Source organism: Taeniopygia guttata, chromosome 13 (genome assembly GCF_048771995.1).
Source record: "Taeniopygia guttata chromosome 13, bTaeGut7.mat, whole genome shotgun sequence".
In the NCBI taxonomy this organism is placed as follows: domain Eukaryota; kingdom Metazoa; phylum Chordata; class Aves; order Passeriformes; family Estrildidae; genus Taeniopygia; species Taeniopygia guttata.
This window is the reverse complement of record NC_133038.1, coordinates 13,494,483-13,508,411: the sequence shown is the minus strand read 5'-3', so window position 1 is coordinate 13,508,411 and position 13,929 is coordinate 13,494,483. Positions and strand designations below refer to the sequence as shown.

The following is a 13,929-nucleotide window of genomic DNA, read 5'->3' as shown; positions in this document are numbered from 1 at the left end:
ATGCTGGATGAGGTATAAATTAAAATTATAGTACTGTCAGTCATGAATCTCAGATTGTTTCTCAAAGTCTCCCAAAATGCATAATGTCAAGTGAGCCTCTGTTTGTTGCTTCAGGAAAGGCAAAATGTATAATTTTTCAGCAGCACAGTCAGTATGAATTCTAAGTAAGTTGTCCCTGAGCCCGTGACATAAATATGCTGTATTAATTGCATGAGTTGTGTATGCAAAGAAGGTCCAAGTGAATAAAAGGCTTTAAAATGGGCTGTGAGCAACGTTATTCACCGTGCACCTTCCAGGGCAAAGCAGGTTGGGGCTGCTGCGTGTTCTAACACCACCCACCCTCACACTGTGTCAGAAAAGCCACCCCTGGCACAAAGGCACCAAACCACCCCTGGCACAAATGGCACCAAACCATCCCTAGCACAAAGGGCACCAAACCACCCCTGGCACAAAGGCACCAAACCACCCCTGGCACAAAGGCACCAAACCACCCCTGGCACAAAGACACCAAACCACCCCTGGCACAAAGGGCACCAAACCACCCCTGGCACAAAGGGCACCAAACCCATCTCCCAACGATCCAAGGGCGCTCTCTGTGCATTTTGGAGGACCCCAGCAGCATCCCCCAGGGCGCCCATGCCCAGCACCCACCTGGTCTCGAGCGGGACGTTGCTGTTGAGCACCCAGCTGTCCTGGAGCTGCACGGACTCGGGGGTGGTGGCCAGGTCGTTGGGTGCTGGAGCGGGCGCGTGGATCTGGTTGCGGCGATTGGTGAGCGAGTTCCTGTTGAGGGAGTTGGCAGAGGAATGGTGATGGGACAGGGAATGGTTGTGAGGAGGAGGGAGAGGTGGCCTCAGCGTTGACTGGCTGTGATGATTTGAAGGGCCTAAAACAGAAAAGAAAAACAAATCACAAATGTGTGTGGTGGCACTGCTCTCCTCGGCATTTCCAAGGGACCACTGCCTGGGAAAAGAGACTCTTGGACCTGTGGGCATCAAAGCGTGGGCAAATCAGATCAGTGATTATTTGGGATCAGCAACACAAAACAGTGCTTCCAGCCTGCACAGCTGGCATGTCGACAAAGACTCTATTTAAATTTTAAAATACTTCTTCACGGATTCTCCCTGGAGAAAGTCTCCTCAGTGGAGCAGCCAGGACAGCAGCCTAGCTGGACCATTCCCAACATCTACCAAGAGGAAATTTACCCTCCCTGTTCTATCAGGGACCGTGAGCAGATGATCCTTAATGGAATAAAAATAGCCTTTGAGAATATGGTCTTTAGGCCCCTATAAAACTTAATCAGAGAAATCAATCTTCTTCCATTCACTGTATTTTACCAATCAGCTTCAAATGAACAGGATTTGTGCCAGCACAAGAAGATTAAACTCCAAATATGAAAAGAGAGCAGCGAGACAGTGATGCTATCTTTCATGTTATTCCATGTGATCAGGATTTGGCCTGTATTTTTCTATTTCATAATGCCACAAACACACAGCAAGATCTGGAAATTATGCAACTCTTTCAGTCTCTTTCATTGAAAAATGGCAGATGATATTTTTTAGTGATAAAGAAGGATATAAACTTTTCTCATGCTTTGAGTACTGACATGTTTGCATTGATATTGAAAAAAAAATTTTTCTAATCATTAAGGCAAATGGATTAAAATAACAGCACATGAAAAGAAAATCTGATAAGCAGGTGTCATTCGAACATTGTCACTTTTCTAAACATAAATGTAGAATGGTAAATAAGTTCATGTGCAATTCCACACATTACAATAATTTATGTCTAATAAAAACAGCAAAAGAGAATAAAGAAAACAAACACTATTATGAACTGTATGCTTTAGACATTGTATCAAGTTGTTTTCTAGTGAACATTAATCAGTAATTCTAGAGAAATGATAATTTTAATGATGCATGTTTGTTTTTAGAAACTGAAGCAATGTACTTCATTGTACTTAATGAATCAAATAATAAAAAGAAAACATCACAAAACATCATTTGCAGCAAGACTGATCTTTGTCATGTATAACAAAGAAGCCTAGAAAAGCTGCTGAGTAATTACTTACTGTAAGTTATTTAAACCAATATTTATAAAAAGCCCCAAACAGACACAAAATAATACCTCAAACCCAAAGCCCAGAGCAGCAGGAGGACATTTCCCCAGCACTCAGGGACAGGGTAGTGGTGCCCTGCCAGGGCTGGGTTCAGGGTCACTGGAGGATCTCAGCAGCTTTTCCAGCCCAGGTTCTGCCCAGGGACAGCTCTCCTGGCGCTGCTCTGCAGCTGCCTGCTCGGGAGGAGCAGGGCAAGAGCCTCTTCCTATAGCAGCAACACAACCAAGGAGCAGAGAGACAGCAGCGGCTTTGGAGAGAGGCTGCTCCTGGTCTCCAGCATTCCTGAGGAACTGGGGAAGCACAGGCTGCTGAGCAACAGAGCCAGGCTTACTGCGACTTACACAAGGCAAGTATCACTTGTCCTCTGACAAGAAACTTTAAAGAATGAATTATAATAAATTCTACATCCTCCACATGTTGCCTTAGATCTAAACAGCAGTTTCTTTACTTTTTTGGAATGTCTGTTGCCTGAATTCGCACCCTATGGGAATGTCAACTGCTTTAAATACAAAATCACCTTTTATGAACACAGGCTAAATTTTAAGGCCACCATTTGTGCAGCTCTCCTCACTATCCTTGGCTATATCTTATCTAAGCATAAAAGAGACTGTTTAGACAATAAAGTTTGATGTTTAAAACCCCCATTTGGACCTCCAAGAACATCAAATCTCTAATCTGTACTAGGTCCTGTGCCATTCCACAACAGCATGCAGAGCAAGACACAGCAGGAAGAAAATGTGTTTGGACAATATCCACATGCACAGAAGCTTAAGTGGAATTACTCTCCTAGTCTGTGTTCTGGCTTTAAACAAAGCCTACTTGGATTTCAATAAGTGAATATTTATGAGTGATAAAATATAAATATGTGCCCTTGTGCTAATAGTCACTTCAAAAGATCCATGTGCATCATGTTTTCTCAACTTACTTCAGATGCAGCTTTTCCTTCTCAAGTATAAGTACAAAAAAGTCACAGTCACACAAACAAAACAGTTTTGCTCTGAGAGCCACAGTAGCACCAGTTAAAGACTCTAAATCTTGTCACCACAACGTCATGGAGGCTCTTCTTAAAAGTGAGCCAAGTACACATCAATGAGAATGAACAGTATTTCTGTAAGACTAAAAAAGCTGAAATCAAATTACCACAAATTATTTAATCTGCCTCAAGATTCAGTTCCCACACAGTAAATGTAAGATATTTTGCAAAATGAGCTGTGCAGAGGTAACTGAACACATATTGCAGCTGTAACAACGCTGAAATCTGGTGCGAGACAAATGTAGCATTTAATATAGAAACATAAGCAAATACTAATATTAACATCATGTAGATATTATATAGCTTCTATTGAAATGTATAAAAGCTTATATATATAAAAAGTACAAACCAGGGAGTGTGCACAGACTCGTGTATATATGAGAGAGATAAAAGCTTAATGCTCTGCTTCTTCATAAACCTGTTCAAATGAATCAGAGCAGGAGCAGAACACTGTTCCACTTGCCAGGGATATAAAATTGGATTCACATCTGAACATCTGAGCACTCCTCTATGAGCATCTTTGCCTAAATTGAAACATCACCAGCAGTACCTGCAGATCTGCTGAGCTCTGAAGTTCAGAGGAGGAAATCACTTGTCCCATAAATAAAGTGTCCAAAGGGATTGGCCCCATGGATCCCACAGCACAATGTGCTCTGGCCCTCTGGAAATTGCCTTTTATTTGGAAGCCTAAACACAATGCATGTCTTGATGGAGTACATCTGGCTTTTTACATCAGGAAATAGATTTTATTTTCGGTATAGCAGTAGCCAGTATTGGTCTGGGGGAGAATACTGAGGAAATTATGCATTTTCTCAATTATTAGCTGAATTAGTCATTTCACCAGGATACACTATACAAGCTCAAACTTTAGAATTTAAGGAAAAGTCTTTTAAAACCATAGGGAAAATCAAAGACCTGGAAACTGAAATACTGGTACTCTCTACACTTAGGCTTTTTAATTTTTTTTAATTTCTCATTTAAATTCACAAACAGACAACATAGATAATTCCAATCAATTTTAATACACATTGATTATGCTGAGCATTTTCAAAAAATCATGGCCTCGTGTCCACATAATCAACATGTCATTCTTCAAGAGATCTTACTGCAGTCAAGAATATCAGCAAAACTTGTTTCAAATTAGAAGTTGAGTGAGGGTAAATTGTGTTGTAATTAAATAATCTGAGGATACAAAGTCTGATCTGTGTAGCTTTGAAGCAATCATAAGCTACCCAATTGACTTACTTGGGTTTAATCAGAACAAAAATACTGAAAAAAAAAAAAAAAAAAAAGCTCAGTTCATTCTTTTATCTGGTAGAACATTTAAACAGACCAGGCTAGAGCACATCCTTCAGGAGCCTGTGCACTGTAACAGTGCCCTTGTGGCAGCCCCAGGGGTCAGAGAGCCCCTGGATGCCCCACAGTTACAGGGACATCAGTGATGGCTGAGAGCTCCTGAGCACACCAAACGTCACTGCTCAGCTTTTTTACAATCCAAATGCTGACTAAAATACAAAAGAAAATTCAGATCTGCCTTAACATGGTCAGATAGTTTTTCATAGCTCTTCCCAGGCTTTGGTACACTCACTTAACTCATGCACGAAATCCAAGCAACACAATGATCTGAAGAGAACAAGTTGATCTCCCACCTCAGAGATTAAATACAAAGCAGGAAAGGCAGCATCCCTAATCTAAGCAAAGCAATTGCTTCTCTGCATCCCAGTTCTTTGTCAATCCTACCTCAAAAAGTAATGAAGATTGTATCTTAGTTGTGCTGAATTATTCTCTGTGACATTATTAAATGCTAAAGAGACATTACACCTCCTCATCATTCCTTTTCACAAAAGAACTAAAAGGAAAAACCCAAACATGTATTATTTTTCTGAAATGAACAATGACACAACTATTTCCTTATGCTTTAAACAATGCAAATATTGAACAAAAAAAAAAAAAAAAGCCCAAAACCGAAGCTGATTAATTGAAAGAAAATAATTAAAAAGCCCACAGACAGCCCTTGTCAGCCAGCATTAGAAACCTCGTCTGCAGCACTGCTGGTTCTTTATTCAAATCCCTCTGCCACACTGTTTTCTCAAGGAAACCACATCATCTGCCATCACAATGAGTAACGGGTGTTTCACAGAACCACAGGGCCACCTTCCAAGCTAAATTCCTCTTCCAAGGCAGCTCCCATTGCTGTGAGTCAGGGCGAGCAGAAAGCTCTGGAATGCCCAGGACTGTGCCAGTGGCACAGGAGCTGCTGCCCCAGCCCAGCCTGGGTGAGCTTGGCAGGGTGGGACCAGGGCTCCTGCCCAGCAGCACAGCCTGGGCTTTATGCTGTCTCTGCTTCAGTTCTCCTGTTTGTTTGCTTAATTCTCTGCATTGTTTTCTGCTAGGCTGTAGCTAAATGGCATCTCAATGTCCTGAAAATGTTTTCAACACATGCTGTAAAGAAGAAAGTTATCTCACTCCTAACCATGGATACCATTACCTCTCTCTCTTGTTGTTTTAAACCCAAGACATTTGCCAGGTGTTCCTTCTTTTGTCTGCCTGTTTTTTTACACTCTTTGAGGCAAGAATAGGTTGAATGACTGGCTGTCATCCCAGACTGTATATTTCAAACTGAAAATTCAGTAAATGTGTGATATGAAACAGTAAGTCACTTATCAGTGTCTGCCAGTGCATTGCAGCCATGTCCCTAACACAATATTACAGTAGGAAATTAAATGTTGCTCTGACAAAAAAACCCAAACCAAACCAAACAAAAAAAACCAAAAAACCCCAAACCAAACTAAACTCATCCCCCCCCAAAAAAGTAGAAATACCCCATTGCTTGCCTGCACTATCCAGTGCACACAGTCATACAAGCAAAGGCAAAACTGGACCCTTCACCAGGAGTCAAATTTAAGGGATTTAGATCTAAGGGTCATATAACCACCTCCCTCATGAGAGGGTCACCTGCCAAAAGGTTAAATTCACTGCTCTACAAAATAGTATTCTCTGAGACACCATGTACTAATTATATTTGTTGAAATACATCACTTAAATATTCATTATCACACTGCATGAGGTGCATGGGCTGCATGAAATAATGTCTGGTCAGTGGCAAATCACATCACTTCAATAATAATGTTCATGCAGGCTCAGTGTCCTGTGGTACTTTACATATGTATATATGTGTATGTTACACATACATGAAAAGGTAGGCACACTAGTTCAAATTTTGAAAGAGAAGTTGGAGTTTTCTTCTTTCTAATTGAAAAAGAATAATCTCACATCATTTTCAATCTATCTTTTAATTTAGTTTCCCCATACTGATATCAATATAAAACATATTTCAGAGAGTTTAACGATGTATTTATCTTCTTCAGCTCAGGTACATGAGCACTATTCACACTGTTTGAAGAAGGGACTGATGTAAGAAGAACTGAAAAGAAAAGCAGGCAGTGATATTTCTAAGCAATGAAGCTCGTTATTACTGTCATTACTATGGAACATTTTAGTGCAGAAAGGTAAATGTTGTTCTCTAGACTTGGCTCTGCAGAATGGGAAAGAGCTGGACCCTGACTAAAGACTCAGACAAATTCTTGCCTGAGCTCAAACAATTTGAAGCACTGGGAATCACACCAAAGTGAAAATGAAGACACAGGTTTTTCTGAACAACATATAGAAATTTCTGAACAGAAATATTTAGGCCAGCAATGGAACCTGGTGACATTTTCCTGATAGGATTATGGCCTGAAAGCTGCTGCTTCTCTGACTAGTCTACTGTGGACCCTGAGAATTATCATGGTGACACAAGAATAACTGTGCCATAGTTTCCAAGTCATTGTAAGTCCCCAGTCAGGTGCAACAGAAAGTCATCCCTGAAGCTGTTACAGCAACTTCATCACCCAAATCTTGCATCACCCAGTGAGCTGGAACTCGTTTGGTTTCCAAGGGGCAAAAGAAATGCCAGTCATGGGTGGTTTATTGCAATGCACGACCTTGATTAGTTCAGAAGCGCCACAGAACACATTACACATTGTCCAAAATTCTCTTTTTTTGTTAAACCCAACCTCCTAAAAAATTTATACCAACAAGAGTCTCTCAAAATAAATTTCTAGAGCAATTATGTCAGAAAGATAATATACTAGGACACTGAGCTTTTTAATAAATCAGGCTTCTAGGTGCTGCAATTCTTTAAGAGAAGGAATGGTCTATCAGTACAGTAATGATTTGGAATCTTTCTGCTATTTGAAGAATCTGTAAGGTAAGGTCAAGCTGCACCACTGAGAAGTTTGGCAGCTGAACTACGAATGAAACTAAATATATTGAACAAGGCTTTTGGCATCTTGTAATTTCTCTGTTTCTGAGGCAGTATTGTCTCTTCCCAGCAGCACTAAATTTTTCAACTTCTGATTTTTTTTTTCTTATTCCATCTTATACTACTGCCTTAGGACAGCTCATCAGTTTATACCAATCTAGATTTTTTTTCAGTTCAACAGCAGGATCAACAAAAAAGATAATATTTTTCTTGTCTAAAGGGAAAAAACCCCCACAAAGTTCTATCTTGCAACAATGTTCTTCAATGGGTTTTCAGGGTTTGACCATTTTTTTTCCAAAAATATAATATAACCCCTTTGGCTTTCAAAAAGCATGAAAATAATAATTAAAATCAGTTTTACTTTTAGGCTGAACCAACTGATAATCAAATGATGGAAATAAACACTGATATATAGGCATCATTAACATGAAGGCTCACTGACATATACCAGCAAATACAGGGTTCCTGGGGGAGCTACCTGGGAGAATTCAATTTCATAGCTCCTGGGAAGCCAGTTATTTACTACCTGGACCATCTGTTTCTCAACATGTACAACAGGTAAAAATAATTTGTGCGGAATATATGGAAAAAGTAAGAGGAATGTTGCATAATTCTAGAGTAAAGAAAAGCAAATATAATGCAATGTACATGGTGCACTGGATCAGGCTTTTCAATGGGTTATTTCTCTTTTTAAAAGCAGGCAAGATACAAGGAAGTACAAGACAGAAACAAGGATTTGTCTGCCTCCAGGGTACTGCAAGCTGCAATACTACATGACTGGAATTTCTTTCACATGCAGTGAGATTTCATTTGAATTCGTTATTGGTTGTTATTGGACTAAAAAAGGAAAGTCACAAACCATTCAGATCAGAAGCCCTGTTTAAGTTTCCTGACTTTTCAAGGTACCAGAGACATTATCTTCAGCTACTACCAGTAAAAGATTCTGTTACTGAGGTGAAATCATGGGTTAATGAATAAAATACAGTAAATTGTTGTATTTTAAATGAATTGTATTTAATTTGTAATTAATTGTAAAGTGCTGTATGAAAGGCCTCACACAGCTTATCACTTAGCACATGAGCCAACATTAACCCAGCAAATCTTAAACAATTCTTTAAATAAAGTTTTTTGTGTGTTAAGGAAAAAAAAATAAAAGACAACAAAAAACTAAAAAGCAACTGCAACCCCCCAGCCTGTTTTACATGGTAAAACAAAAAAATGAATACACAATGATTTCAGCTGTGAGAATGATGGGGCTCTCTCTCTCGCTGGGCACTTCTCAAAGTGCAGTGCCTGTTGTGCCTCTCTGCAGGTGTGGCAGAGCTTGGCAGCAAAGGCAAGTCCCAGGGGATGCTCTCAGGGATGCTCTCAGGGATGCTCTCAGGGATGCTCTCAGGGATGCTCTCAGGGATGCAGGGCTCGCAGCAGGGCAGAGGAGCTGCAGCCCAGCGTGGGGAAGGTCAGTGCTGCTCTGGGAGCTGCTGCAGTGCTGCCTCAGAGCAGCTCCATCCCAAACAGCCCTCCCTGCCTGCAGCTGCCTCCCAGTCTGCTTGGAACCAGAACATTTCCTGAGCAACACCAGCCTGATGAGGCACCCATGGGGCTTGTGCTGGCCAGCAATTCTCTCAGTAGCACTGCAGCAAATACTTCCCTACTACTGCATTTACCATGGAAAAATCTCCTGCAAGCTAGAAACTCACTCTGTAGCACAGCAGAAAGGAAACAGCCCACTGAAAATTCTCTAGGTAGAAAAGATCAAGTTTTGTCTTCTCTAAATAGCATTACTAACATCTTGCAGGTACTCAATCCTTACCAAGACATTAAACCTCCATGCAATTCTCTATTACAGGAGCTTGAAGGCTATGGATCTTTTCTTTTTTTTTTTTTTTTTTTTTTTTTTTTAAATTAAATAGACCCATCTAATTGCTTACAATTAAACAGGAAACACCATCACTTCTCATCTCCTGGGGCTGTGCTGCTGCCTGCCACCCCCTGTCTCCCACAGCAGCACTGCAGTGCAGCCCTGCTCTGTGCTGCCACTTCAGATGTGCCCTGCTCTTCCCTGGCCAGCATGGGGAAGGCAATCCAATTCCCAGCCTGAAGAGGCTGTGTAATCGTCCTGGCAGATACCAAACACTGGAGTGTCCCCACATGACCAGAACAAACAGAAGGCAGGGAGCTGAAATGCCTTTCAGCAAGGCTGCTTGTTCCCAGTGTCGAGTGGGAACAGCACAGCCCTGCCCATCACCTGCACTGAACATTTCTGAAAGCACAGCCTCACCCACCTCTCACACCAGCACCAGCTTTACAGAATGTGTTATCTCAAGGCCATGGTTTTATTTTCCTGAGCAGTGCAAAGTAAAAGCCACAGAAATACGGTATTAATTGAGAACAGATTCCATTTCCTTCTTAAGGTATAAAAAGCAGCTATCGTAATTCCATTATATACTGTTTCTTCCTTCAGAATGTCTGAGGCTGCCACAGAACTAAGTGGTGTTTAACACTGAAAAGAATGTGAAAAGAAAACACCTCTCAAGTGCCATGCTGTATTGATAATCGACTATGGCAATACTAAAGAAGAATTTAAAAATGGGAAAAGAGGATGACCACAATATTTTATCCAACTAAAGACATAGGAGACTAGAGAGTAGTTAAAAATCAAGATATCAAATTGGGTAAAACCTCTGTGACTCTGCAAAAATTTCTAGCAGCTTTTTCTAATGATGTGAAACAATCAAAACCTGTGCCTGAAACTCTGCTTTACCCTAAGTGTGGATTGCTGAATCCATTGGATGGAAAAGGTTCAGGGCAGGTAAACCCATAATATGACAGATGACTGCAGTCAACAACACACACATGGAAATGATCAATACCAACAACCACCATGTAACAGTAGTGATAACACTTCATGTTCTCTACAGTATCTGCTGTGTGCTCTTTTCATGTGCTCCACAAACACAATACCCAGTAAGGAAAGGATAGTATTGGAATTTTACCAGTTTCAGCCAGGTCTTTTTCTTCTTCCAACAGGCCTTCCACATCTGGCATGTTTCTCCAGCCCCAATAAGCTAAAACACGTGAAAATTAAATGTTTAACTGTTGTTTCAAATAGGTTTGGTTTGGGTGTTTGTTTGTTTTTTTAAAGCAAAACACCTCCCAGCAAGCAGAAACAAATGAGGAAACTTCTACACTGGATGAAAATCTAGAAATGCAGAATTCTTCTGCCAGACCTCTTACACCTGTCAAAAAACAAGAACAAAAACCCCCAAGCAAATGTCCCACAGCTGATCAGAGATTTTTCCATTTGAAACATAACACAAGTCCCACCCATGGGGGAGGTTTAGATTTTCAAGTTAATGTCAAGTTAGTATATTTTAAGAGAAATGCAAGAACAAAAACTACCATGTACAAGGCCTGCAAGCCAGTCATCCTTAAAGCTTAGAGACTGATCTATGCAGATTTTCTGCATCATAAAATAGTCTGGAATAAAACCCGAACTGCACATCAGTGTAGGATGCTGATAGACATCTTGATCTGGTTTCACTATTTCAATTTAGCTGCATATTGTTTGATACTGCTCAGGGAAATGTGACAAGCTGTGCCACGAATGGAAGGGAAGAGAACCAACTCTCTGTTGCTGTACATTATATTTTTATTAACTGAGACTCCACAAACCTCTAAATTTATGAAATACTGAAGAAAAATTATTAAATTATTCATCAGTGATATGACAATTAAGAAGCAAACTAAGGAGCAAGTGGAAGCTTGGTCCTGAGGGAGAACAGCTGGTCTTCTCATTAAAAGTATGTTTTGGCAGCAAAATATCCTCTGAACAGAGGGAACCTGCTGCTAAAGCAGCCTCTGAGTCAAATTTAGGAGCAAGTGCCAAAGACAGGCTGATGTGAAGAGCAAGGTGGTGCACTCTGGGTAGCAGCATGGGGCTGGTGCACGCCACACTCCCCCTGCTCCTGGCACAGGGGTGAGGTGACTTTATTGTACTTTGGAGCCACCACAGGACATGGAAGCTGCCTCAGCCACTTTGTGCTGATGCACCATACTACAAAGAAATTCACTTAAAACTCAAGGAAAGATGTTCTTTGTACCAAATCAGCAAACAGCTGAGCACAGAGGCCAGTGGTGAGGATGGTGTCCAGGCAGGAGTCACCCCGTGCTCCTGCCTCACATGCCTTGCTTATCAAACTGCAGAGCTGCAGAGCCCAAAGGGCACCGGGTCAGCACATCCTGGGAAGTTTCCCCAGTGCAGGATGTGCTGAACATGAGCACTGTCCACCCTGTCCACCTGCACAGTGGGCAACAACCCCCGTGGGCAGGAAGGGAAATTCCACCTCTGAGGCTGTGATGGTGCAGTGCTAAAAAAGGAACTGTATGGTGTTAGAGACATAAGAAGTCTTTCAGAGGTGGAGAAGAGAAGGGAATGAGAGAGGGAAGCGAGACACAGCACTTTGGTGCCATGTTTTTTATAAAGTTGAAGAAGCACATGCAAAGAAACAACAGGCTGGAACAGGGCCAGAGCTCTAAGGGGGTCTGAAAAACTCTTCATGAAAGAACATTGCTCCTTTCTTCTCATCCCTCTACTACTCATACTTTCAGGATTGTGGGGGGGTTTTTTAAGCTTGTGGTTTTTCTCATACTTTCCTTTTGTGGTTTTTAATTCTTTCCTTGTCCTGCCATCAATAGTTCAGGAGATTTGCCCCTTGGCTCCTCACCTCTTACAATGCATCCTCTAAGATCATGCATCCACCTTAAACACTTGGTCAAACAAAAAACCACTGACAAACCAGCTCTCACCCACAGAAACCCAAAGGACCTCTTATGATTCCATTGCTGAAATACAAAGTGATCTGTGTTTTTTAAAGCTACTATCCTTAAAATATGTCTACAACAAAAAAAAAACCAAACAAAAAAAAAACAACCCAAAGCATTTCTGTAGCATCTGTTGAAATATGAAATCTCCACTCGCTGGCACGCCTTGTTCTAGATGTTTGAGGAGTTTTTTCAAATAACATCAAGGTCTATAGATTTTTTGTGACAGAGAAACACAAAATCAAATACTCCATCTTAATTCTGGACAAACTTACTTCCTAGTTAGATAAAAAAAAATCCTCCCTTAATGCCATCCTCTTTCCTGTATTTCCCCATGTGGGTGAAGTATCTTTACAGCTGAAAGCAGAAAGACACAACAGGTTGTTTCGTAATAAAATAATTTTGCTTAAAATTCTTGCTTCAATCCTTGCAAAGATTCAAACATCTTGCATAACTGGCAGGAATTCTGACATCCCTGCACAACACCAAATTACTCTCAGCCTGCTTGAAAACCTGATTGATCACATAAAATATAACAATTCCCACTCCAATCTTTCTGTACCTATTTGTTCACTTAGGTTGGCTGGCAAAATAAGCATTTTCTCTGCTCCAGATATGTCATACCAAAGTGGGTTTTGCATAAAGAGAAATGGCATGCTACTATCTTTGTAACATTTTTAGAGCCTTGGTTATAAATACTTCAGATGATGCTCAGACAGAAACTCAAGTGATGTAGATTCCAGCTCTTCAGACGAACAGCAGGGAGAGTTACAGATTCAGTTTGATTTGGACCTACACTAATTTACTCCAGATGATCAACAAAAAGGAGAGCATAGCTAAAATAGAATTTCTGAAGTGATGGGATTTGTTCATATCACACGTGTTGGGTACACAGAAGTATCTGGGCATTCACAGCTGGGTGTACAGCTACACACAGGACAACACTCTGATGTACAAAAAGAGGAACAAACGATGAGCAGGTGAAATAAAGAATCCTGCATGGGACTCTTGGTGGGGCCAGACTGGGCTGTTGGGGCAGGTACAGCCCTCTCAGCCCAGAGCCAGCACGGGGAGGGAAGAGGAATTAGCAGGAGTGTGGCTGGGAGAGGAGTGGGGTGGCCAAGGCAGTGCAGGATCCGCCAGTTGCATCTTCCTCAGGTGAGAGGGAGCTACAAATAAGGAAATAAAATGGTGCAGAGCTCCACAACAGTTGCATTTTTGTTTAGGCACGATTTCGAGAAAAAAAAACAAACAAAAAACCCCAAAACCAAAAACAAACAAACAAACAAAAAACCAACAACAACAATAACAACAACAACAACAAAAAAACAGAGAGAGAGAAACAGCCAGGAGAGCTGTGAAGGACAGTACAAGGAATGTGCATGGGCAGGAGGAATGCAGTATTGAGCTGGATAAGCTCTGCTTCCTACTTTAGGCACATCTAGGGAGCTGGACCACATAGAACCAGCTCAGACATCTGTAATTACTCATGGATACAAATCCATTCCTTTTTGGTTAGTGCTACAGATGTGAGCAGGTTGTGTTAAGTAAACCCTCCCCTCAGCCGAGCAGTACCATCTTGTTTCCTAGTTCAGAGACATGACTGCAAGCTCCTAAGACATATCCCTCTTAAACCTCAGTACTATTTCA

General features: G+C 41.1%; 1 protein-coding gene across 20 annotated transcripts in view; it reads right to left on the bottom strand.

Moving 5' to 3' along the window:
* Window positions 1-13,929, bottom strand: part of TENM2 (teneurin transmembrane protein 2) — a 613,377-nt gene that overhangs the window by 171,154 nt on the left and 428,294 nt on the right. For all 20 annotated transcript variants that reach the window (XM_072935329.1, XM_072935331.1, XM_030284000.4 and 17 more), the window contains one exon: window positions 652-886. In XM_072935329.1, the coding sequence (XP_072791430.1) occupies window positions 652-886 (235 nt within the window). The remainder of the gene's footprint in view (window positions 1-651; window positions 887-13,929) is intronic.